This window comes from Macaca fascicularis, chromosome 16 (assembly GCF_037993035.2).
Source record: "Macaca fascicularis isolate 582-1 chromosome 16, T2T-MFA8v1.1".
Lineage (NCBI taxonomy): Eukaryota > Metazoa > Chordata > Mammalia > Primates > Cercopithecidae > Macaca > Macaca fascicularis.
The window spans coordinates 87,429,376-87,455,065 of NC_088390.1; the positions used below are offsets into that span (position 1 = coordinate 87,429,376).

The 25,690-nt window shown below is 54.5% G+C and overlaps 2 protein-coding genes across 7 annotated transcripts in view; one reads left to right on the forward strand and one right to left on the reverse strand.

The window, feature by feature from the left end:
• Nucleotides 1–7,809: 7,809 nt before the first annotated feature.
• Nucleotides 7,810–23,681, reverse strand: LOC102117307 (uncharacterized). Its single transcript, XM_065532211.2, has 5 exons — nucleotides 23,558–23,681; nucleotides 22,973–23,440; nucleotides 8,504–8,563; nucleotides 8,279–8,421; nucleotides 7,810–8,185 (listed from the first exon to the last, which is right to left on the reverse strand). Exons 1-4 carry the CDS (start codon nucleotides 23,679–23,681, stop codon nucleotides 8,378–8,380), a joined length of 696 nt encoding a protein of 231 aa, XP_065388283.1. The 3' UTR covers nucleotides 7,810–8,185; nucleotides 8,279–8,377.
• Nucleotides 23,568–25,690, forward strand: part of BAIAP2 (BAR/IMD domain containing adaptor protein 2) — a 78,067-nt gene continuing 75,944 nt past the window's right edge. For all 6 annotated transcript variants that reach the window (XR_012426323.1, XR_010582160.2, XM_045375656.3 and 3 more), the window contains exon 1: nucleotides 23,568–23,733. Coding sequence is in view for 4 of the 6 variants with exons in the window: in XM_045375656.3 (XP_045231591.1) it covers nucleotides 23,680–23,733 (54 nt within the window). In the remaining 2 variants the exon portion in view is untranslated. The remainder of the gene's footprint in view (nucleotides 23,734–25,690) is intronic.

The window sequence follows — 25,690 nt, forward strand, 5'->3', positions numbered from 1 at the left end:
CAGACTTTAGTGCAGTGGTGCCATCTTGGCTCACTGCAAGCTCCGCCTCCCTGGTTCACACCATTCTCCTGCCTCAGCCTCCAGAGTAGCTGGGACTACTGGTACCCGCCACCACGCCCAGCTAATTTTTTGTATTTTTAGTAGAGACGGGGTTTCACTGTGTTAGCCAGGATGGTCTCGATCTCCTGACCTGTGAACTGCCCGCCTTGGCCTCCCAAAGTGCTGGGATTACAGGCTGAGCCACCGCGCCTAGCTGCTCGGCTATTTCTTTATAGCAATTGCAAGAATGGCCTAATGCAGAAAATTGGTACCAAGGGGTAAAGCATTGCTATAGATACCTGAAAATGTGGAAGCAGCTTTGGACCTGGGTAATGTGCAGAGGTTGGAAGAGTGTGGAGGGCTCGGAAGACGACAGGAAGATGAGGTAAAGTTTGGAGCTTCTTAGAGACGGGTTAAATGATTGTGGGCAAAATGTTCATAGTGTCATGGACAGTAGAGGCCAGGTTGATGAGGTCTCAGCTGGAAATGAGGAACTGATTGGAAACTGGAACAAAGGTCGTGTGTTCTTCGCTAAGGTTTTGGCAGAGAGCATGGCTGTATTCTGTTCATGCCTTGGGATCCATGTACATTTAAACCTGAGAGTGATGATTTGGGGTATCTGGTGGAAGAAATCCCTAAGCAGCAAAATGTTCAAAAAGTGACATGGCTGCTTCTAACAAACTACTCAGATGTGGGAGCAAAGGAATGACTTAAAGTTGGAACTTATATTTAAAAGAGAAACAGAGTGTAAAAGTTTGGAAAATTGGCCAGGTGTGGTGGCTCACACTTGTAATCCCAGCACTTTGGGAGGCTGAGGCAGGTCGATCCCGTGAGGCCAGGAGGTTGAGACTAGCCTGGCCAACATGGCAAAACCTCATCTCTACTGTTGGGAATAACACTCAAAATCCTAAGGAGATTGAACACTCAAGCAAATGATTCTTTTTTTTTTTTGGAGACGGAGTCTCCCTCTGTCGCCTGCAGTGCAGCGGCACTATCTTGGCTCACTACAAGCTCCGCCTTCCGGATTCACGCCATTCTTCTGTCTCAGCCTCCCGAGTAGCTGGGACTACAGGCGCCCACCACCACGCCTGGCTAATTTTTTGTATTTTTAGTAGAGAAAGGGTTTCACCGTGTTAGCCAGAATGGTCTCAATCTCCTGACCTTGTGATCCGCCCACCTCAGCCTCCCAAAATGCTGGGATTATAGGCGTGAGCCACCGCGCCCGGCCTCAAACAAAGGATTCTCAGCAAAGCAATTTTACTTCTGTGCAGACAGGTGCTTCTCTTGGCCAGTCGCCATTAGAGCTCACCTGAACAAAGGGGTACAAGAGCCTTTATTTCTGATGCAATCCTGTCCCTGTACCCTTTCTCCATTGGCCGGGGTCGGTTTGCACAATCTGAATTAATCCCAGTTGGCTAGACATTTGAACTTTCTTTAGATAAGGTGGGCACTCAGGGAGAGAGGGAAAGAAGGGGAAGGGGCGTCTGCAATGAGCTAGAGAGCTAGTCTCCTTCCAAATAAGGAAAGGAATGTGAGCTGGTACTGATAAGCCTGGTCCTGTGGTGTGTCCAGGCATCTAACAAAGGCAGAGAAGAGAAAAAGGAAGAAGGGGTGGGGGAGGTACTATGAATTGAAGAAAGAATTGATCAGGCTATTTGGTTTTTATTTGTTTGTTTTGTTGTTGTTGTTGTTTTTTGAGACAGAGTCTCGTTCTGTCGCCCAGGCTGGAGTGCAATGGCTGGATCTCAGCTCACTGCAAGCTCTGCCTCCCAGGTTTACGCCATTCTCCTGCCTCAGCCTCCCGAGTAGCTGGGACTACAGGCGCCCACCACCTCGCCCGGCTAGTTTTTTTGTATTTTTTAGTAGAGACGGGGTTTCACCAGGTTAGCCAGGATGGTCTTGATCTCCTGACCTCGTGATCCGCCCGTCTTGGCCTCCCAAAGTGCCGGGATTACAGGCTTGAGCCACTGCGCCCGGCCTGATCAGGCTATTTGAAGAGAAACCTCATCATATTCCACATCTACTAAAAATACAAAAATTAGCCAGGTGTGATGGCGGGCACCTGTAACCCCAGCTATTCAGGAGCTGAGGCAGGAGAATCACTTGAACCCAAGAGGCGGAGGTTGCAGTGAGCCAAGATTGCACCACTGCACTCCAGTCTGGTGACAGAATGAGACTCTGTCAACACCCCCCGACCCAAAAAAAAAAAAAAAAAAGTTTGGAAAATTTGCAGCCTGGCCATGTGGCAGAGAAAGAAAAAGCTTTTTCAGGAGAGGAATTCAAGCAGACTGTGGAGGAACCACTTTTTTTTTTTTTTTTTTGAGACAGAGTTTCCGTCTGTCTCCCAGGCTAGAGTGCAATGGCGCAATCTCCACTCACTGCAAGCTCCACCTCCCAGGTTCATGCCATTCTCCTGCCTCAGCCTCCCTAGTAGCTGGGACTATAGGCATCTGCCACCATGCCTGGCTAATTTTTTGTATTTTTAGTAGAGACAGGGTTTCACTATGTTAGCCAGGATGGTCTCATCTCCTGACCTCGTGATCCACCTGCCTCAGCCTCCCAAAGTCTGGGATTACAGGCGTGAGCCACCACACCCGGCCAAGGAACCACTTCTTAGAGATATTTGCATGACTAAAAATTAGCCAACAGCTGATGACCAAGCCAATGAAAAAAATGCCTCAAAGGCATTTCAGAGACTATCATGGCAGCCCCTCCCATCACAGGCCCTGAGGCCTAGGAGAACGAAATGGTTTTGTGGGCCAGGCCTAGGGCCCCACTTCCTGTACAGCCTCAGGGCGTGCTCCCTACATGGCATTCCAGCAGCTCCAGCTCCAGCCTCAGCTCACAGGGGCCCAGGTACAGCTCAGGCTGCCGCTTTGGAGGTTGCAAGCTGTAAGCCTTGACAGCTTTCACACGGCATTAAGCCTGTGGGTGCACAGAATGTTAGAGTGAAGGCTTGGCAGCCTCTACCTAGATTTCAGAGGATGTATGAGAAAGCCCAAGTTCCCAGGCAGAAGCCTGTTGCAGGGGGCAGAGCCCCCACAGAGAACCTTCACTAGGGCAGTGCCAAGGAGCAATGTCCACAAATCCCCCAAATCCCCTCTTTGAGTAACTGAGAGAGTTGGACCCCCCACACAGAGTCCCCGCTGGGGCCCTGCCTAGTGGAGCTGTGAGAAGGGGCCGCTGCCCTCCAGAATTCAGAACGGCAAAGTCACCAGCAGCTTGCACCCTGCGGTTAGAAAAGTCACGAGCACTCTACACCTGTGAGAGCAGCGTTGGGGATGGAACCTGCAGAGCCCCGAGGGCGGAGCTGCCCGAGGCCTTGGGAGCCCACCCCTGGCACCAGTGTGCCCTGGATGTGGAGCATGGAGTCAAAGGAGATTGTTTCGGAGCCTTCAGATTTAACACCTGCCCTGCTGGGTTTGGAACTTGCATGGGACCTGTACTCTCTTTCATTTGGCTGATGGCTCCCTTTTGGAATGACAGTGCTTACCCAGTGCCTATATTCCTATTGTATCTTGGAAGTAAATTACTCGTATTTTATTTTACAGTCTCATCGGTGGAAGGGACTTGCCTTGTCTCGGAGGAGACTTTGGATTTTTGAGTTAATGCTGGAATGAGTTAAGACTTTGTAGGATTCTTGGGAAGGCATGATAGTATTTTGCAATGTAAGAAGGGCGTGAGGTTTGGGAGGGGCCCAGGCAGAATGATACAGTTTGAATATTTGACCTGCCCAAATCGCATGTTGAATTGTAATCTCCAGTGCTGGAGGTGGGGCCTGGGGGGAGGTGTTGGGTCATGGGAGCGGATCTCTCATGACTGGCTTGGGTCATCCCTTGGTGATAAGTGAGCTGTCTCTCTCAGATCACTCGGGATCTGGTCATTTGCAAGTGTGTGGCACCTCCCCCATCCCCCCACTCACTCCTGCCTTTGCCATGTGATCTCCCTCCTCCCGCTTTGCCTTCCACCATGATTGGAAGCCTCCTGATGCCGCTGTGCTTCCTATACAGTCTGCTGAACCGTGAACCAATAAGCCTTTCTTTATAAATGACCCAGTCCCAGGTATTTCTTTATAGCAGTGCAAGAATGACCTAATGCAAAAAGACAATCAACAGGCCGGGAATGGTGGCTCATTCCTGTAATCCCAGCACTTTGGGAGGCCGAGGTGGGTGGATCACTTGAGGTCAGGAGTTCAGACCAGCCTGATCAACATGGTGAAACCCCATCTCTACTAAAAATACAAAAATTAGTCAGGCGTGGTGGCGGGCGCCTGTAATCCCAGCTGCTCAGGAGGCTGACGTAGCCTCCTGAGTATTTTTGTAGAGAGGGGCTCTTGTCATGTTGCCTAGGCTGGTCTTGAACTCCTGGATTCAAGTGAACCTCCTGCTTTGGCCTCCCGAAATGCTGGTATTACAGGCATAGTCTACTGTGCCTGGCCCCTCTTTCAGTAATTGAGAGAATAAATAGAAAATCATGAAGGCTATAGGAGACCTGAATGTTTTTAACTGGTTTGACCTAGCTGACATTTATAGAACATTCCACCCAACAAGAGCAGAATACACATTCTATTCAAGCGCATACTGGACATTTACCAAGACATACCATGTTCTGGGCCATGAAATAAACCTTAACTCATTTAAAGGAATTGAACTCATACAAAGCATGTTCTCTGACCATAATATCAATCCGAAAGCCAGTAAAAAAGAGCTATCTGGAAAATCCACAAATATTAAATTAACCTGTGAGTTAAATAGAACATCACAAGGGAATTTAGAGACTGTTTCTAACTGAAAGAAAATGAAAACTAAACATATTAACATTTATGGATTCTAGCTAAGCCGTGTTTAGAGGAAAACTTAGAATATTAAATGTTTATGTTAAGGTAGAAGAAAAGTCTGAAATCAGTTAGCTAAACTTTCACCTTAATTAATTCAAAAAAAAGAGCAGAGCCAAAGCAAAAGAAACAACAGTGAGTAGACATTAGCAGAAATGAAAACAGAACATCAGAGAAAAATCAGTGAAAGCAAAAACTGGTTATTTGAAAATATCAATAAATATGAAAAGCTTCAAGTTAGAGTGATCAGGAAAAAAGAGAAGATACAAATTACATTAGGAATGAAAGTGGGAACACCACCCCAGACCCTATAGACATGAAAAAGATATGAAGGAAATATTACAGCCGGGCATGGTGTAATCCCAGCACTTTGGGAGGTCGAGGCAGGTGGATCGCAAGGTCAGGAGTTTGAGACCAACCTGGCCAAAATAGTGAAACCCCATCTCTTCTAAAAATACAAACAAATTAGCTGGGCATGGTGGCGGGCACCTGTAATCCCAGTTACTTGGAAGGCTGAGGCAGAAGAATCGCTTGAACCTGGGGGCGGGGATTGCAGTGAGCCGCAATCATGCCATTGCACTGCAGCCCGGGTGACAGAGCGAGACTCCATCTCAAAAAAAAAAGGAAAAAAAAGGAAATGTTACAAACTTTTATGCTCATAAATTTGACACTTTAAACTTAATGGGAAAATTCCTTGAAAGATTCAAACTACCAAAGCTCACTCAAGAATAAACAGGTAAACCAAATTGTCATATGTCCATTAAATGCTACCAAACATTTAAGGAAGACTTAATACCAATTCTACACAAACTCTTACAGAAAATAGAAGAGGAGAGAACACTTGGCAATTCCTTTTATGAATTCAACATTACCTTGACACTAAAACCACATGAGGCCATTACAAGAAAAGCAAACAGACCAATATCCCTTATGAACATAGATGCAAAATCCTCAACTCATTATTAGCAAATAATCCAGCAATATCTAAAAATGAGTCTTTATCCTGAAGTAATCTGTTTATTCTGGGACAAAAAAAAAAATGAGGTTTATCCTAGAAATGCAAGGTTGGTTCAACCTGCAAACATCAATATAATTCATTGTTATCAACAGACTTAAAAAAAAAAGAGGCCGGGCACGGTGGCTCATGCCTGTAATCCCAGCACTTTGGGAGGCCGAGGTGGGCAGATTATGGGGTGAGGAGATCAAGACCATCCTGGCTAACATGGTGAAACCCCGTCTCTACTAAAAATACAAAAAATTAGCCAGGAGTGGTGGCAGGCACCTGTAGTCCCAGCTACTCAGGAGGCTGAGGCAGGAGAATGGTGTGAACCTGGGAGGTGGAGCTGGCAGTGAGTCGAGATCACGCCACTGTACTCCAGCCTGGGCGACAGAGCGAGACTCCATCTCAAAAAAAAAAAAGATGCAGGAAAAGAATTTGACAAAATTCAACATCCATTTGTGATAAAAACTCTTAGCAAACTAGGAATAAAAAACAACTTCCTTAACTTTTCAAAAGGCATCACAAAAACTCTACAGATAATATCACACTTAATGATGAAAGATTGGATGCTTTCCCCAAAAGGAAGGAAACAAGGCAAGGGCATCTCCTCTCACCACATCTATTCAGCATCACATTGGAGGCCCTGGTCAGTGTAATAAGCAAGAAAATAATAAAGTGAACACATATTGGGAAGGAATAAATACACAAATGTCTCTATTTGTGGACAGCATGACTAGATAGAAAATCTCAAAGGAGTCTACTAGAACCAATTAGAACGTCACGGAATACTAGGTCAATGTACAAAACGAAATGTGTATTTCTATTTGCTAGCAATGAACAACTGGAAACTGAAATTAACATTTTATTTATTTTTATTGACATTTTTATACATATATATACACACACACACATATATATATATATATATATATATTTTTTTTTTTTTTTTTTTTTTTTTTTGAGACAGAGTCTCACTCTGTCACCCAGGCTGGAGTACAGTGGCGCAGTCTTGGCTCACTGCAAGCTCTGCCTCCTGGGTTCACGCCATTCTCCTGCCTCAGCCTTCTGAGTAGCTGGGACTACAGGCGCCCGCCACCACACCTGGCTGATTTTTTGTATTTTTAATAGAGACGGGGTTTCACTGTGTTAGCCAGGATGATCTTGAGCTCCTGACCTCATGATCCACCCGCTTCGGCCTCCCAAAGTGCTGGGACTATAGGCATGAGCCACCGCGCCCGGCCTATTGACTTATATTTTTAGAGACAGAGTCTTATTCTGTTGTCCAGGCTTGAGTGTAGCGGCACGATCACAGCTCACTGCAGCCTCAAACTCCTGGGTACATGTGATCCTTTTGCCTCAGCCTCCTAAGTACAGGTATGTGCCACCATGGCCATCTAATTTCTTTTTTTTAGAAACAGGGTCTCACTATGCTGGCCAGGCTGGTCTTGAACTCCTGGGCTCAAGCAATCTTCCTGCCTTGGCCTGACAAAATGCTAGGATCATGGATGTGAGCCACTGCACCCAGCCTATTTTATCTTTATGTTTTTGGAGATAGGGTCTTGCTCTGTTGCCCAGGCCAGAGTGCAGTCATGCAACCATACTCACGGTAACCTCAAACTCCTGGACTCAAGTGATCCTCCTGCCCTGGCCTCCCAAGTAAGTGAGACTACAGGCACGCACCACCATGCTCGGTGCGTGCCATTTTTTTTTTCTTTAAGATGAGGTCTCCCTATGTTTCCTAGGCTCACCTGGAACTGAGCTTACAAGTGATCCTCCCACTTTGGCCTCCTAAAGTGCGAGGATTACACGCATAAGCCACTGTGCGTGACCTGAAATTAACATTTTAAACATGAGAAAACAGACTTCTACTTCCAAGTAGGATGGAGTGCAGCAGATCAAGGCTCCCACTAAGAACTAGAAAGGCCAGGCAAAAATATAAAAATCATCTCTTTAATGGCATCAGAGAGCTGCAGAAGCAACAAAGACTAAAGGGGTTAAGCCCCAAAAGAGGAGCGTTTTGCAGGATAAGCGGACCATCTGCAGCCCGCAGTTCCCGAGTGCTTGTTCGTCTGGGATTAATGACACATGGGAGATTCGAGGGGCATCTAATCTTGACAAGAATGAAGACTTGAAAGCTGATCTCTTCTTCAAGACTGTGGCAGGACTGGAAGCTGTGTGAAGATGCTGGTCGAAGAGCTAATTTGAAACCTCCGGAAGGCAGAGCAGAATTGTTTACCTCGCTCAGGGCTGAGGAAGGGGAGGGCTCCAGTTTCCAACAGCAGCTGTCTGTTAATTTCCTGGAGGATTAGTTCCTAGAGACAAGCAACCCAGAGACAGGCTCACCCAAAGGGTAGCTCGTCCTCAGCTCAGCTCAGTCCCTGATTGGAGCGAGGGGGTCTCCTTACCGAAGAAATGGGGGACCCGCTCTGCAGGCTGGAACACAGCGTCATCCAGAGCAGGATCTGCCCATGTTTTCTTAGCCGGGTAGTAGAAGTGGCTTCTGCCTACTGAACTGTGCTGCTGTAGGGCACGCGCAAGCACGGAATATCTGTAAACAAACGGGCATGGCTGCGTTTCAATAAGCTGCACTCCCAAAAGCAGGCGGCCGCCCCCCGCTGCAATTTGCTGACCCGGGATCTGGAGCCTCCAGGCTTCAGTGCATGACATCCAGCAATCAGAGACCACAGCGCCTAAAATCAACAGGAAAAAATAGCCCATGGAAATGGACGCACACTCAGCCAGAGAGTGGAAGTCGCAGCAGAGAACCCCCGAACTCTCTGTGAGCGCCGTGTTTTTGTTCAGATGGAGAAAGCAAGGGAGAAAGATTAAAAGATGGAGATTTTTCAACTGAGAACTGGAATCTACATAACACAACACATTTAAGAATCTCTGCAAACCCCAACTTTTCCTGCCACGGCAGGTCTCAGCACAAGGCAGCAGGCAGAGGTTTAATCCTGGGTGAGTCAGGCCGAGTTCCAATTATCATGCTGAGAATCACCCAGTAAGTGAAGCTGCTGTTGTCACCCAAGATTCGGGAGCTCAAAGTTGACAAGACATGGGGACTAGGCAGGGGGTCGGGGGAGGAGAGTGAAGGAAGAGGAAACAGAAAGGGTGAGACACCAAGGTTCCCAGCGGTATGCGCGGGGATATGGAGGGACCATGGTCCGAGGCTGGGACCTGGCAGGGGGTCTGCTTGGGGACTGTCAGGTAGGTGGTTAGAGCCATAGATCTGGTGGTTAGCAAAGAGGTCTGGGCAATACACATTTGGGGCTGGGCACAGTGGCTCATGCCTGAAATCCCAGCACTTTGGGAGGCCAAGGCAGAAAGATCGCTTGAGCCCAGTAATTTAAGACCGGTCTGGGCAACACAGCAAAAACCTATCTCTAAAAAAACTTTTTAAAAAATTAGTTGGGCATGGTGGTGCACGCCTGCAGTCTCAGCTACTCAGAAAGCTTAGGCGAGAGGATTGCTTGAGCCCCGGAGGTTGAGGCTGCAGTGAGCCCAGATCATGCTTGGGTGACAGAACAAGCAAGACCCTGTCTCCAAAAAAAAGAGAGAAATACACATATGGGAGCCATCTGAGTCCACATGGGAGAGTGTCAAGCTCCACCCTACCTATGCCAGGGCCACGGCTCCCGTTGAGAAATGGCCTTAGGAGGCCTGGGGCTTACTGAGAGGGGCGAGCTCATCTAGGAGTTCCAAAGTTTAAAGACATCACCTGAAAGCAGTGTGTGCTCGCGGACACTCGGACACCTGTCTGCAGTGCGGTCATGGACAGGATAGCCTGGGCTCCACAGTGCTTGGTTAAAGGGGCCGGGGGAGGCCCCAGGAGATCAGCTCAGGGGGTTCCAGCTCGCCCCTGCTGTGGGAGGTGGTCTTCGTAGAGGTTTGGTGGAGATGCCCCTGGAGGTGTTTACTCTGCATATGGGGCTGGGCCTCACGTTGGGAGCAGCGGGCAGCACTGAGAGCTGCATTTGGGGGGCGGGCAGGAAGTTGTCACTGCCACACCCAGGGGCAGAGGCGGCTGCACCACAGCCAGCACAGGGCCGGCGGTTGGACTAAGGGCTGGTCCTTGGGCCAGGCTGGGTCCGGTGTTTCCCTTCAGCTCTCAGGTTCTCTCCAGCCTTTCCGGAAACCTACTCATCTCCCAGTTTCCTGCCAACAAACCCCATTACTACTGAAGTCTCAGACTCTGGACTGCCAGGCCTGTTGGGTGAAGCTGCCTCCGGCCAGGAAGAGAACTTGGAGGCGCTGGGAAGGCCCAGTTTCCCCGTGCCCGGCCGCGTGGCCTTGGGAAAGTCCCTCAGTGCTCCAGGCCTCCGTGTCCCTTTCTATACCATGAGGCCCCTGGCATTTGTCCTGTGACCTGTGGGGTGTCACTCGGGCAGGAGTGGGCCGGCTCCCTGGCTCCTGGCCACCATCCCTCAGCATGGTCTGCCTGGCAGCCATGGACAGTCTGGGCTTCCACCCAAAGCGTCTGCAGGGAGCAGGTGGGGACGTCCATCCACTGTACTCTATCCAACCGCGTCTGTCATGTTTCTCCACAGAGAGCACTGGGCAGTCGAGGGGGTGCAGGGACTGTGGGGCCTCCCTACAGACATAGCCTGGGTGCCTGGCAGCTCGGCAACCTCATTTCACCACCCCCTCCAACCACCTGCAGATGCCGCCAACCTGTGTCTGTCCTCGCTGCTTCTGAAACTCCCCTTGGGCCAAAAGGTGCCCCTGAGTTGGGTCCAGGGAGGCCCCATGTAGCTGAAGGAGCTGAGATTTTGGCCAAAAACCTCCAAGGGGAAGCCAGGTGTAGGGTGTGGACTCCACGGCGTCCTCCAGGCTCACTTCCCCAATGGAAACGGAATGGGGACATTGACATTCCGGGGAGAATTCCGGCTTCTTTGAAAAAGGCGGCGCACAGAAGAGCTCAACACCATCACCACCAGGAAATGCAGATCAAAACCACCAGGAGGCTGGGCGCGGTGGCTCACGCCTGTATTCCCAGCACTTTGGGAGGCCAAGGTGGGTGGATCACCTGAGGTCAGGAGTTCAAGACCAGCCTGGCCAACATGGTGAAACCCTGTCTCTACTAAAAATACAAAAATTAGTTGGCATGGTGTGGGCACCTATAATCCCAGCTGCTCTGGAAGCTGAGGCATGAGAATCACTTGAACCCAGGAGGCAGAGGTTGCCGTGAGCCGAGATCGCGGCACTGCACTCCAGCCTGGGACAGAGCGAGACTCTGTCTCAAAAACAAACAAACAAACAAACAAACAAACCCCCAGGAGATCTGCCTCACACCTTCAGGATGGCTAGAATTAAAAAAACAAAAACAAAACACAGAAAACCAGTGTGGTGAGGCTGCGAGGAACTGTACCCTCATGCCCGGCTGGCGGAGGTAAAATGCTGCAGCTACTGTGGAAACCAGTGTGGCAGTTCCCCAAAAAGCTAAACGTGGAATTTCCATAAGAACCAGCAACTCCACTTCCAGGTACAGACCCAAGTATCCATCCACTGCCAAACTGAGAAACCAAACGTCAAACACCCCTCTGATAGAGAGCTACCCAGTCATCGACAGGCAGGCAGTCCTGACACAGGCCACAGTGTGGGTGAACCCAAGGACGTCACGCTCAGTGCAAGAAGCCACGCACTGGATGGTTCCAGTCCCATGAAATGCCCAGAATGGGCCAGTGCCCAAGGACAGATGCAGGGGAGCGGCCACCAGGGCAGAGGAGGCGCCACTAGGGGCTGGCGAGGGGCCACCGGGGCAGAGGAGGGGCCACCGGGGGCTGGCAAGGGGCCACCGGGGTGGGGGAAGAGCCAGTGGTTGTCAGTGGCTGGGGTTTCCTTTTAGGGTGATGAAAATGTTTTGGGGGCCAGGCACAGTGGCTCATGTCTGTAATTCCAGAACTTTGGGAGGCTGAGGCGGGTGGATCACCTGAGGTCAGGAGTTCAAGACCAGCCTGACCGACATGGCGAAACCCTGTGTCTACTAAAAATACAAAAATTAGCCAGACATAATGACGGGCACCTGTAATCCCAGCTACTTGGGATCAGCTACTGAGGTGGGAGAATCGCTTGAACCCGGGAGGCAGAGGTTGCAGGGAGTCGAGATCACGCCACTGCACTCCAGCCTGGGCAACAGAGTGAGACTCTGTCTCAAAAAATGTTTTGGAGCAAGGTGGAGTTGCCACCGCCCATCATGAATGTGCTGAACGCCACCACACTGGCCTGAACAGAACACTTTAAAATGGGTAATTTTATGTTACGTGAATTTTACCTCAATTTAAGAAAAAGATGTCCTAGGGCCCTTTGAAACGCACATCATAAGGAGCGAATTTCCTGTGGAGCCTCGCCTGGCAGGGTGGCCACACCTTCCCCACACGTTCCCTCGGCAGGTTCCAGGTGCAACACACCGCTGGTCTGCAGGCGCTTGGTGGTGGAGCTGTTTCACACGCGGGAGCTTCTCCTCCCCGCGCCAGCCCAGGAGGAGGGTGTTATTCCTCCCTTCCAAAGACCAGGGGCAGGACAAGATAAGCTTCTGTGACTTTGCCGGGATCAGAGACAGTCCAGGATTCCAGCCTAGGCCTATCAACCCTGTATCTTGGTGCTCCACCTGCCAACCACCCAGATGCAGGGGCCAGCACAAGACGGCCACTGTCCGAGTCTGTGACCTCTCCCTTGTCCCTGATGTCACACCCCCCTCCCACTCGCTGTGGCCTCTGTGCTGGTCTCCATGATGCTCAGCCGCCTTCGTCCCGGACACTGCACCCCTTCCGCCCGCCCAGCCCACAGGCTACCACTCCCAGGCTGTCCACCAGGTGGCAGTGAAGGTCACCGATGTCAAGTTCGTGGCTCGCCCTCCCAGCCCTGCACCCGCCCTGGCTGGAGCAGAGTGGTCGGGGCCTAAGGAGCCCTCCAACCTCATCAGGCGAGGGGGCTGTGACGCCAGGGACCACTTCTCCGGCAGAGCAAAGCTTATAAAATCCAAATGCGGCCGGGCGCGGTGGCTCATGCCTGTAATCCCAGCACTTTGGGAGGCCGAGTTGGGCAGATTGCCTGGGGTCAGGAGTTCAAGACCAGCCAGGCCAACATGGTGAAACGCCTCCTCTACTAAAAATACAAAAATTAGCCAGGTGTGGTGACGGGCGCCTGTAATCCCAGCTACTTGGGAGGCCGAGGCAGAGGAATCGCTTGAACCTGGGAGGCAAAGGTTGCAGTGAGCCAAGATCGTGCCACTGCATTCCAGCCTGGGCGACAGAGCAAGACTGTCTCAAAATAAATAAATAAATAAAAATATATAAAACCCAAATGCAGCCAACACAGTGGCTCATGCCTCTAATCCCAGCATGATGGGAGGCCAAAGCAGGCAGATCACTTAGGTTCAGGAGTTCAAGACCAGCTGGGCAACATAGCGAGACCCCATCTCTACAAAAAACACAAAAACTAGCCAGGCATGGTGGTGTGCATCTGTAGTCCCAACTACTCAGGAGGCTGAGGTGGGAAGATCCCTTAAGCCCAAGAGTTCAAGGCTGCAGTGATCCAAGAGCCCATCACTGCCCTTTAGCCTGAGCGATAGAGCGCGAGCCTGTCTCAAAACAAACAACTCTGGCCGGGCGAGGTGGCTCACGCCTGTAATCCCAGCACTTTGGGAGGCCGAGGCAGGCGAATCACAAGGTGAGGAGATGAGACCATCCTGGCTAACACGGTGAAACCCTGTCTCTACTAAAAATACAAAAAAATTAGCCGGGCGCGGTTGTGGGCGCCTGTAGTCCCAGCTACTCAGGAGGCTGAGGCAGGAGAATCATTGGAACCCGGGAGATGGAGGTTGCAGTGAGCCGAGATCGTGCCACTGCACTCTAGCCTGGGCGACAGAGCGAGACTCTGTCTCAAAAAAAAGAAAAAGACCAAAAACAAAAACAAACTCCAAATGCATCTGAGTCCCAAGTCCAATCTCCCAGGCTTGACGCACAAGGGCAGGGCCCCTTCCAGCAAACCTAAGTCAGCCTCTCCTCCAGCACCTCCAGCCTTTTGGAGACCCTGCCCTGCCCAAAACCACTTGGAAATCACCAACTCAACTTCCCTTGGAATGCATCAGGGCACTCCAATGACGCCGTGTCCTAGCTGGAGTGCCTCAGCTTTTGCAATCCTGTGCAGAATCAAGGTTTTCCCTGGAGCCAAAGAATGAAGAATCACAGCTGAATCCAACACCATTGGCTCCAGGGCCTCTGAAAGCTGAGTCCTGAGGCCGCACAAAGGACTCTGTTGGCTTCTGCAGCCGCAGAGAAAATCTCAAAATCTGGGTGAGAATTAGCAGCAGACTCCAGGGATCAGCAGCCAACTTTTCACACCAGCCTTGTCTCTAGGCTTTGGAGCTGTGCCTGCAAAGGTCACATGGAACCAGTTGGACTGGGGGTAAAATGCCACCTGAATCTGTTTAGAATAATTGTTTTCCCCAAGTGGATGGAATATTCTTTTCATCTGGGCAGCTAGGAAACAGCTAAAGTTTTCCATGAACCTCTGCAGAGATTTCTGTGTCTTCCAACTTTGTGAGAAGAAAAAGAACTTGCTGGGGGAAATGATATTCTCAAGCTTAACACTCAGATCATTTTTTTCTCGAAATCATGTTACTTTCTGGCCAAGTGTGCCGGCGAAGCCACTGAGACACGCTCCTCACATCTTTGGAACATAAAGGCCCTGGCAGTAGCTTGCGGCGCGCTTTGGAAAACTGCTTGGCTCTCACTAGAAACGCAGCCACCCCTTCTCCAGGCCCTGGTAGCTCTGGTATTAAGTTGGCTGGAGACCGGCTTGGCCAGGGCCGCCATCTCCAGCCAGCCCTGGGGCAACTGCCCCCGGCTGTGTCCTGCCCTGCCCGTCTCCTAGCCCCTAGCCAGAGGCAGCTGCGTGGCTCTGTGGCTGGGCTAGGCTGGGGCACTGCGGCTCTGCGCATGACAAGCCCGGGAGATCCTTCCTTCCTTAGCACTTCTGGCTCCAGGAGCACCTATTTAGGAAAACTCCATTCCTGCAGGTGTCTACCCCCCTACACATCCAGCCTGGCCCCTCGGCCAGTTTTGCCTTCACCCTGTCCGGTTCATCAAGACATCCCGCTTTCATCAAAGCTCTTCTAGCACATTCTGAGGCGAGTCATAGAGGGACATGGGAGTAGTCACGTCTCATCAAAGAGAAAGGGACCTCACATTCCCGGAGCACCTACCACGCACACAGGCTGACTGTGGGCTCCCACTGCCAGTGGGCAAAGGACCCCAACTGCTATGTGGTCTGACGCTGTGCAAGTGAACATCTGTGCAAGTGGCCATGCCTCCCCATTGGAGCAGCCCTGTCAGGTCAGAGCGGCCAGAAAGCTGCGCTGCACTTCCCCTATTAGGGTCTAAGGTGGAAGACCCCTTACAGACGTCCTTGGTGTCTAGATGGACGAGAATAGCGTGTGGCTCTCAGGTGAGGAGAAGGAAGCAGAGTGCCAGGAAGAGCTGGGAAGGGGGAGGCACCAGGGCACCTGACGCTGTCCCTGTTCCACCTCCGGGGGGACACGTCTGGACCACTCAGGAGAGGCCACACTGCATCACCACCCCAGACAGGAGACGGCAGGCAGCCCCAGACTCCCCTGCCTAAGTTCAACTCCAAGCACCGGGGCAGGCGTGCTTCCTGCATATCACTGGGAAGGCCATGCTGTCGCTCGTTGATCTGGATTCATGACGTCCACCCGGCTCGTCTGTATTCCGTCTGGGTGGACGTGACACTGGGCTGCTCCACTGGGAAAACACTGACCAATCATCGGAATGTGGTTACGGACACAGTGTTAGGCAGTGAGCAGGAGAAACTCTGTCCTCAAAGTCCCCCACCCTCTAGGCACCTAAGTGGGGTTTTATAGGATCTGCTGCAAGAAGATACAAAGTGAGATTTTAGGGCCCAAGACAACATTTCAAAATCTGGCTTTAAATAAACATGGAATAAAAGAGAGAGAGAGCGCGAGCGAGAGTGAGAGCCCGGAGCCTCCAGCAGCTGAAATTAGAAGCAGCCAGCCCCGGGCAGGGAAGCCATCTGCGCCGCGCCGAGCAGCATGGAAACGTCTGGGCCCTCCCTGACGGCATGCGAAGCGGCACCCGCAGGTACAGCTCTCCTGTCTCCCGTCTGCAGGGACCTGCGGGAACACACTGAGGTCTTGTTTTCCAGGTGTCCTCCAATTTCAGATTCTGAAGAACAGATTCCCTCTGCTCCCTCCAGAAATACCTTTCAGATTACTTTCAAGGCAATTTAAGTCATTTAAGAGGCAGAGTGATAAGAAAACAAAGACAACATTTCAGGCGGTAAATGAAGACTAATTATACTGAGCGTGAAGCAAAGTTCGTCTTCATCTTTGCTCAGGGCGGTTGAGCCTGAGAACGGCCCCCAGTGCCCAGAGGGCCCAGGTGAGGGGCTCGTGCACCTGCCCCTCACCTGGCTGCTCAGTGCCTTCTTCCTGCTCACCCAGTCACTGGCCATTCCCCCATGCTGGGTTCAGAAGATGGCGAATGGGCCCAGGACCGGGGCGGGCTCCCACCCCTGCCCGGGGTGGTGCTGCGTCGTGGGTGCCCGTGTCCCTCCTCCCCCTCCAACCTGCCCAGCTCCGGACGCATGGCTGAAGCAGCCAGCTCGGCCAGTTCATCCCTGCGCCACATACGTCCTTCCTCCAGCCCCAGACCCCAGCCTCACCTGGGCCGGTGCAGGAGAGCCCAGCTATGCTGGGTGAGCTTCAGGCTTTCACCTGCCCGAGTTATTTAAATCCACATTGTCAGCTAATGTATTCTAATAAGCAAGTGGGTGACCAGGCTGGCAGGCTCCGGATGACGCTGACATATAACAAGGCGGGAGGAGTACGGAGCGAAACTCTGAGACTCACTTGCGCCCCGGTGCTCACCCCCGCGCTGCCTCCCACAGGCACCTGGAGTCACGCCACGCGATGTGCGCTGGATTATATAAGGGGGCTTGTTGCTGGGGAACCTCTCCCCGCCCACCCCCACCAGGGCAGGCTCTGGAGGGAGGCCACATCTCCTCTGTCCCCACCACCCTCAGGAGGCAGCCCCTCCGGCCCTTCTGGCCCGGTCTGTAGGGAAGCTCTGTGGAACTCTCTAGGCTGCCTCGCTTTGAAGGCTGAGGCTGGACCACGGCAACACAGGGTCAGGAAGGGCCCTAGAGGCCATGCCCACACTCCTCTGTTGGTGTGGAGCTAAGAGCAGGCACGGTCTCCCTGCCTTGCAGACAGTGGTCTCAGCCCATCCTCCAGAACTTCCTCCCCGTCACGGGCCACGTACTCTCTGCAAGAGGAGAGAGGGGACATCAAATGCCTGGACAGGCAGCAGTGCACCTCCCTGGCTAAGGCCAGAAGTCTGGCCAACACTGTGGCTGCAGGACAGCCGTGAGCCACGCTGGGTTGTGGGCACCAAACCCAAGGCACCATCTGCCAAGGAGGCCAGGCGAGAGCCACGTCTGGGGTGGCAGAAGGGCTGAGCCGCCTGCTGGACCCTCGTGCCTCATGGCCTCAGCTCCACTGTGGGCAGTCCAGCTGCAGCCACAGACGGGGGGAGGGGTGCGGGCCCACATGCCTGTCCTCAGGATAAGGGGCCAGTCCACACGGTGCTGGCCCCCGGGGCTCTCCGTGACCAGCAGCACCAGACAACAGGGGCAACTGCTCCATCCACTGACCCCACAGTGGAGAGTGGGGACCTGGGGGCCAGGACGAGATTCCAGGGTGAGGCACAGGCTCGGACCCCTGCAGGCCAAACTGGAGGCTTGTGCAAGGTCACTGCCCACTCCCATGACAACCTTAACTCTAGCATGTTTTACATTCATGCAGTGGTTACAAAGATACCCCCACCACCCAGCCCAGTTTTCTCTTTGGTGACATCTTGCATCAGTCCATGCGCTGATGACGATCAATGACTCGATGCTGCTACGTTATTATTAACTAAAACCCATACTTCACTCATATTTCCTCAGTTTCCCTCCAGCGTTTTCTTTTTCTCCCAGGACCCCATCTAGGATCCCACATGACATTTAGGGATCAGCTATCTTCAGGTTCCTCTAGGCTGTGACAGTTTCTCAGACTTTGCTTGGTTGTATTTTTTTTGTTTTGTTTTGAGACGGAGTCTCACTCTGTCACCCAGGCTGGAGTGCTGTGGCGCCATCTCGGCTCACTGCAACCCCTGCCTCCTAGGTTCAAGCGATTCTCCTGCCTCAGCCTCCTGAGTAGCTGGGACTACAGGTGCCTGCCACCATGCCCAGCTAATTTTGGTATTTTCAGAGGTGGTATTTCACCATGTTGGCTAGGCTGATCTCAAACTCCTGACCTCGTGATCTGCCCGCCTTGGCCTCCCAGAGTGCTGGGATTACAGGCGTGAGCCACTGCGCCCGGCCCACTTTCCTCAGTTTTGATGACTTGGGCAGTTTTGAGGAGAGCTGGTTTTTTGTAGAGTGTCCCCCTGTTGGAATTTGCCTGATGTTTTTCTTTTTTTGAGACAGGGTCTTGCTTTGTCACCAAGGCTGGAGTGCAGTGGTGTGATTATGGCTTACTGCAGCCTTGACCTCCTGGGCTCAAGTGATCCTCCCACCTCAGCCTCCAGAGTAGCTAGGACCACATGCATGTGCCATCACGCCCAGCTAATTAAAAAAATTTTTTTTTGTAGAGATGGGGTCTTACTACTTTGCCCAGACTGGTCTTGAACAATCCCCCCCCCCCCGGCCTCCCAAAGTGCTGCGATCACAGGTGTGAGCCACCGTGCCCGGTCTACTGGTGTTTTTCTGATGCTAAGACAAGGGTTATGGGTCTGGGAGGAAGAGCCCAGTGGGGAGGCACCCCCGTCGCATCTGCCCGCGTGACCTCTCAGTGGTGGTGCCAGCCTTGACCTCTGGGCTGAGACAGTGGGTCGGGCTCTGCACTGTGGAGATGCCTTGCCTACTTCCCACACTGTGGTCTCTGGAAGGAAGTCACCATGTGCAACCCACACAGAAGGGGCACGAGCTGGGGCCCCTCCCTGCACCTCTTACTTTATTTAGAGATGAAATTTTGCTCTTGTCGCCCAGGCTGGCGTGCAGTGGCACAATCTCGGCTCACTGCAACCTCCACTTCCCGGGTTCAAGTGATCCTCCTACCTCAGCCTCCCAAGTAGCTGGGATTACAGCTGCCCACCACCACGCCTTTTTGTATTTTTAGCAGAGATGCGGTTTCACCATGTTGGCCAGGCTGGTTTCGAACTCCTGACCCCAGTTGATCCACCTGCCTCAGCCTCCCAAAGTGCTGGGATTACAGGCGTGAGCCACTGCTCCTGGCCGGGCCCCTTCCTTTTAAATGTCAGCCTCTGGAGTGACCATCTGTGTCGCGTTGGGAGCTCTTCAGAATGTCCCATCCAGTTGTTGATGATTCTCTGCACTATTTATGTTGCTTTATGCCTGAACTCCTCCCAACAACGCTCTGCCCTCCACTAAGCAGGGGCTCAGAGAGGCTGTGACACCTGTCCCCAGCAACCAGTCATCTAGCACAGTGGCACCCGGGCCCGCCTATGCCAGATGATGTCCCCTCGGCACTGCCCACCCCCTACTGCCATTGGTGAAGAACCCGGGAGCCCGTCCAGCCCATCCAGGAAGCAAAGAAATGGTGCTCCGGACACCATGCCGACAGCTTCACCCGCCGACCCTAGCCAGGCCCAGCCACTCCCACAGCACCTGGCACGGAGTGGGAAGCAAGCAAGGGCAGGCGGGGAGAGAACAGCCTCCTGGCTCTGCCCCAGACGCCTGTCCAACAGCACTCCAGTGCCTTCCGGTCTCTCCCGCTCTGGAACTTTCTGGTTACTGATTACAAGTGCTTTAATCCAGGAATGAAATGAAGGAAGAGGAGTTCTGATTGGGTGGACCCTTCTCTTGGAGAGAAGGCAAAGCTGCCAGGCAGAGGGTGGGAGGGAGAGGAAGAGGAGAGAGGAAGCTCCCTTGACAGGCATAAAATGTCCCCATGATTGCGCACAAGTGGCTACTCTCAGGCCACATTCAGCCGAGGCCGGCTGAGGCTGGTCAGGAAGAGGGAGACGGAAGTGAAAGCGGGTTCAAGTTTTGCTAGGTGGTCACCTCGGAAAGGGCTCCTTCTGCTTAGCAAAACTCCTCAATCCTTCGCCTGGCTTGCCAGGAGAACAGCTTGCTTGAAAAGCAAAGGCTGTCATCCTGTAATTAAATCTGAGACCCCCCCCATGTGACGTTGAGATGAAGCCACTTACATAACTCAACTAAAAATAAGCTGATGAAGGCTGCACACTTCCACTCTCTGCCTCCAGCCCTCCTCTCCCCAGCGGTCCATGGTGCTGGCTGACCCACGGTCCGCGTCGCCCGCTGTGGCATCAGGTTCTTGTCTGAAGTCACTCCTGCCTCCGGCCCCACTCGGCACCCTGTGTGCATGAGGGCCCATCGCTGGTGCCCTGGCTGCAGACCCCTGGCTCAGAGCTGGGGTGCCGAGGATCCCCTGGCCCGCCCAGGCGAGGGCTGACGCTCACGAGAGGAGACCTGCTGGGTACTGGCTCCGTCTGCCTCCTTCTCAGTGACTCTGGATGAGCTGCTCATTTACAGAAACCTGCTCCCACCCCCACCCCCCAGTCTGGATTTGCGAAACCTACCCCACCCCACCCCCAGTGCGGGAAGAAGGTGACCCTGGTCTGGGTGGGGACAGAGCATCTGGGAGGGGGTGGTGGCTGGCAGTCTCGGCGGCTGGCGACACCTCTTCCGCTCTTCCTTCCTGGGAGGAGGCGGACAGGGCGAAGCCTCCCCGCTCAGTCCATGGGATGAGTTCGGGACGTCTCGTAGAGGCGTGGGTGAGATCCCAGGTCTGGGCCACAGTTTCTAGCCACGCTCCCCAACCTTCAGGCAAGCAGTCAGGTTCCACAGCTACCCCACCACACTCTCAGAGTCGAGGGGAACAGGAAGAGGCGGTGGTCTGTGAACACCTCCAAAATAAAATGCGTCGGGACAAGAGTGCCCTCCTAACTCCACCTGGAGCTGGCGTCAGGGCGATCTCTGGATGCCCAGCCCATAAGCCTGGCCTGTCTCTTCCTGGAACCTTTGGTACTCAACCCCCCAGCCCCCTACACCCTTTAGAAAGGCTTCCGCATCAGTGCAAAAGGCCTCACAGGACGCTGGTGAAGGCAAGCACGGAGTGCCCGGGGAACATCCTCGGTGGAGACCTTCCTGGAGACCACTGGTGCAGGGCAGATGCCAGGCGGGCACCGAGTTCCTTGCCCTTATTCTCCATTCCTACGTATGAGGACCTCACCACGTCCTGCTCTGCGCCTGTCATCAGCTGCGGTGCGTCTTCTCAGGCGCTGAGCTGGTCACCTCCATGTATGGCAGGTGTTCTGATAACCCTCTTCTCAGGGAAGGCCTCCGGCCCGCATTCAGCCGCTTGCCCAGCTGCCAGGTGGAGGGAGCAGGCCCAGGCACTGAGACTGCTGAGCCACTGGCCACCTGGAAAGCAGGCTGGGCTCTGAGTCGGTCACCGAATGTGAACGTGACTATCCCCTTGGACAGGAGTAGCGCGATGATGAGCAGGCCTGCCCAGGAAGTAACGCTGGGAGCTTCTAGAAGTTGGAGCGGGACCCAGGACCGTGGGAGCTTTTCCGGAGGGGCCTACCTCTGCTGTGTTGCAGCTGATAGGAGCAGCAGGGCCTGGAGAAGAACTGTCCCCAGGCTGACTCCCCTCTTGGAGTGAGGAGACCTCCCGTGTTTGCCTGCCAGCCTCCATCTGTCATCTTGGTTCCAGCCATTCAACTTTCCTCCAGGCAAGCAGGGCTGCTCTACCCCCACCTGCTCCGTGTTGGCCCCAGACCCAGTTCAGGCCAGTGGACGTCAGTTCTAGGGCTGCGTGTGAGGTCGGTGGGTGCAGAGAGCACAGCAGGAAGCTGGCCTAGACAGAAGGGGCTCAGGGTCAGTGGACATGCTCCTACCTTCAGGTAAATTTGTTAGGGCCAGTTTGAGCGAGCTTTCTGTCATTTGCCACCAAAAGAATCCTAGAAAATAAATATACAGGGATCTTCCCCCAAACACTGGAGACAATAAAGAAAAAGGAAGCAGCCAGGGCCAGAGCTGGAAGGAAATTCAGCTGGAGGAGAGGAGGCGCGGGGCTGTGGTGGGAGGGAGGCAACGCTTCCTGAATCTTACTTCCCTGGTCTTTCCATCCGCATGAGCCCGTGCACTAGCCCCTGCCGATGTCTGGGGGTCTGCCGGCCAGCCAACATAGCTGGGTCTCCCCCAGGGGCCTGACTCGTTGAAGGAATGAATGAGTGACTGATTTTCCAGGGATGGGAGGCTGGGAGAGTGTGAGGTTTCATTAAAGGGAAGCGCTCAGATCTGGTGTTTTACATGTAAAGCAAATAATTCCTCTACGTTAGCCTAATTTATGTAAATATTTCTCCAAAGGAATTGTACTGGGAGACCTACGTGCTAACTCGGCCAGCTTCCCCCGCAGAATCTCCCCTTGGGACGAACCTTAAGCAGGACCCTTCCTAAAAACTGGAGGCAGCTCCGACTCCCCTATTCCTCCTACGAGGTTCCGCCACCCCCCAGGGTTTTCCACCTCTAGAGAGTCCTCCGGGGCCCCCGTTTCCTACTGCCCTCGACCCTGCCTTCCCCAGAGACCCCTTCCCCCAAGTAAACTGCCTCCAACGAGAATCTTCTGCCAGCACGAGGGTCCTCCCCTTCCCTAAGGGTCGCCCTGTCCCGAGGACTTCCAATGGGAAACTCCCTTATCCCCTCTCCAGATCCTCCTTCCCACGGCCCTCCCCTAAGATCCTCTTCCCCAACCCTCCTCCCCTAGAGTCCTCCCCTCTCCAGAATCCCAGGCCCAAGTCCCCAAGCGCTGTCTGCCTGTCTAGGGTCCTCCCCAGAGTTCACCTTCTGCAGGATCCTCCCTCCAACTCCTCTCCTCATGATGCTCCCCCGAAATCCTGCTTCTCCAAGTCGTCCTCCACTCCAGGGCCGAGCTCTCTCCAGGGTCCTCCTGCAGCACCCCCCTCCCCCAGGGTTCTCCTCTCTGCCCCGAAAGGCCGGCCGGGGGGTCGCCGCCCGCCCGGCGGGCTTACCGGCGAAGCGGTGGGGTCGGGGCCTCTCCCACCTGTAAACCCGGCCCGCGGCGTCCTGCGTCCGAGCCGCTCGGGTCCCCTCCCCGCAGCGCCAGGCCGTGACCCGGCGGGCCAGCCGCCCGCCCCGAAGTGCCACTTCGCGAAGTGCCGCCTCCACGCGCGCTCGCCGCCGGCGCCCCCCGCTCTCCTCCCCGCACCTTCTGCTCCTTCTTCCTGCGCCACCCCGCCCCCGCTTCCCCGCCCCCAGCCCGGCTGTTGCCGGGCCCCCCTCAGGCTGCTCCCTGGGCCCCAGCGCGCGCCGCACCTCCCCCTTCTCCCCCAGGATCGACGCCGCCACCGACCAATCGCTGCCTGGAGTCGGCCACCAGGCCCCGCCTGCGATCCCGCCCCCCTCCCCCGTCTCCGGAACCCACCAATGGAAAGGGCGGTGCGGGGGCGGGGCCTGGTGGTTGCCTAGCAGCGGCAGCGCTGGGCGGGGGCGGGTAGTCGGGGGCGGTGATGCGGGAGCGACGGGGGCGGGACGCAGGGGCGGGGACTGCCGCAGGGCGGGGCCTCAGGCGGCTATAAAAGTGGCCGCCGCCGGACAACGGGCTCTGTGGTTCGGGTAAGCTTTCCTCTTCGTGTTGCTGCTTCTGCTGCTGCTGCTGCCGCCGCCGCCGCCGCTCGCGCCCCCGCTCCGGTCTGTGGTGCCGCCGGGACCCAGGACCATGTCGCTGACTCGCTCAGAGGAGATGCACCGGCTCACGGAAAATGTCTACAAGGTGAGCCCCGCCGGCGCCAAGCTGAGCCTACTCCGGGTGCGCCCGGGTCCCGCGCCGCCCGCGCGCCCAAGCCCGACCGACCAGGGCGGCCCTGGGGCCGCGCGCGGGGCCAGGAGGCTAGGACTTCGGGGGTCTTCCCGGCGCAGCCACCCAGGCCCCGGGCTGCGGGGGTGGTGAGCCCGGCGCCGGCAGCTCACAGGTGGTCGCCCCCTCCCGGCCGCCCCCACCCCATGCCCGCCGCGGCCTGGCCCGTCCCCAGGCCCAGGGAGCACTCCCCGCCCCGACGGCCCTTCTCGGCCCCGCGCTCCTCTCCGCGCGCCTGACTTGGCGTCGGCAGGAACGGAGCCGCGCTCCGGGCCCCGGGAGCCCTCGGACCTGTCCGGGTCGTAGCACACCCGGGCGGGGCCGGGGCGGCGGGGGCGGCGGGGGCGGCGGGCCCAGGGGCTGCGGCGCCGGGACGGCGTGGGGGCTGCCTGAAGGCCGCGGCTGGCGCGCTGGCACCGTGGGGCTTTTCCAGGCGCGGTTGCGCGAGCCTCGGGCACTTCCTTCTCAACAGGCTTTCCCTTTCCACAACTCCTGCCCGGCGCCGATGCTGGGGCCTAAGGTGGGAGGTCGAAGCGCGGGCAGGCTGGATGGGTGGACGGATAATCCATCATCTTATGTAACCGCGGAGAGAGAAGACTAATTGTGTAGGAGGCTGACGTGCCTACCTTTGCTTCATATGTGTTAAGAGTGGCGTCCACGTTCTCGTCTGTGAAATGACAGGTTCACATTCGAGGGGCGCAGAGCATCGCTGGAAGCCTCCGCTGCCGCCCCCTCCCCGGTCGTTTCTGTGGCTGGGATAGACAAACAGGGCCTTGATTTCCTCTTTCTTCAGCATCCATTCTCGGTCCGGACCCCCACGCCTGAGCCCAGCAGCTCCCGAGGGGCAGTTTCTCAGAGGAGAAACCCCTGCCCTGGGTGGCCCTGGGTCCTAGGCGATCTCTTACAACAAAGATGTGCTTTGTTCCAAAACTGTCTGAAGGTTCAGTGACAGGCTGGGCTTTGAGTGGAGTGGGTATTTACCCGGCAGTTGCTGGTTCATGCCTCCTAACCGGATTGCGCCCTGCCCGGCAGAGTAACAGTTTCTGATTGTGTTAGGCGGCCAAGGCGTGCCTGGCCGGGGGGCCTGCAAAGCGCTCTTAGCTCTCAGGCTTCGGAGAGCCAGATGGAGGCTTCTGGGGTGGCCCCTCTGGTTCCAGCTGGAGTGCAGGGGGCAGATTGCATTTGAATACAGCTTTCAATAAAGCTTGTGAAGTTGGGGCCACGTCCGTCTGGAAGGATTCTGAAGGCGGGTGCCGTCGACTAGATGAGTCCTAAAGCCATGTCGGAGCCCCTGGTACACAGGATTCAGGGTGACCTGAGGAGTCGGCTTGGGAAAGGCACAGGCCCTGCGGTTAGGTTTGGTTTCACAGAGTCTGTGGCATACGGTTCTGGTCTTGTTGCTCTGTGGAAGCACACGCCGTCAAGGGAGGGAGGTTTATTAAATTATTAGTCATTAGTTCCATTACGACTTGTTCGTGATTGCAGAGGGTGGAAGAGAAGTACCACGGCGGAATCTTTTTCCTATTTTCTCTGCTTCTGCACTGAAACCAGAAAGCAGGAACTTTCGTGGTGAGACTTGTGGCGGGGTAGGGGGTACGTGGAGTGGTTTTGCTCTGGGGGACCGACCCCGTGATCGTCCTTAATAAAACTCTAACTGGCAGTCGGCCTTCACCTAGATGGAGCTGTAATTTATGTGCGGGTCTGAGTGAAATCTGTTGGCAGGAGGGTGGCAGGAAAACTCTTTAAGACTGAGTGGGGACTTTGAGCCCCTGTGGACGCAGACTAGCAGGTCCGGAGCACGTGAAACACACAGGTTCTGCCTTTCGTCTTCCACGGGTGGGTTAATTGGTGATTTTCTCAAGTGAAGATGTGG

Bases quoted from the DNA above. Each gene is read 5' to 3' on its own strand.
- LOC102117307 (XM_065532211.2), bottom strand. From the start codon at position 23,681: ATGGTCCTGGGTCCCGGCGGCACCACAGACCGGAGCGGGGGCGCGAGC. The intron at 23,441-23,557 runs GTCCGGCGGCGG...GCCCCCGCCCAG, and splicing joins CCCGAACCACAGAGCCCGTT to CGCTGCCGCTGCTAGGCAAC. The intron at 8,564-22,972 runs GTAAGCCCGCCG...TGTTGATTTTAG, and splicing joins CCGACCCCACCGCTTCGCCG to GCGCTGTGGTCTCTGATTGC.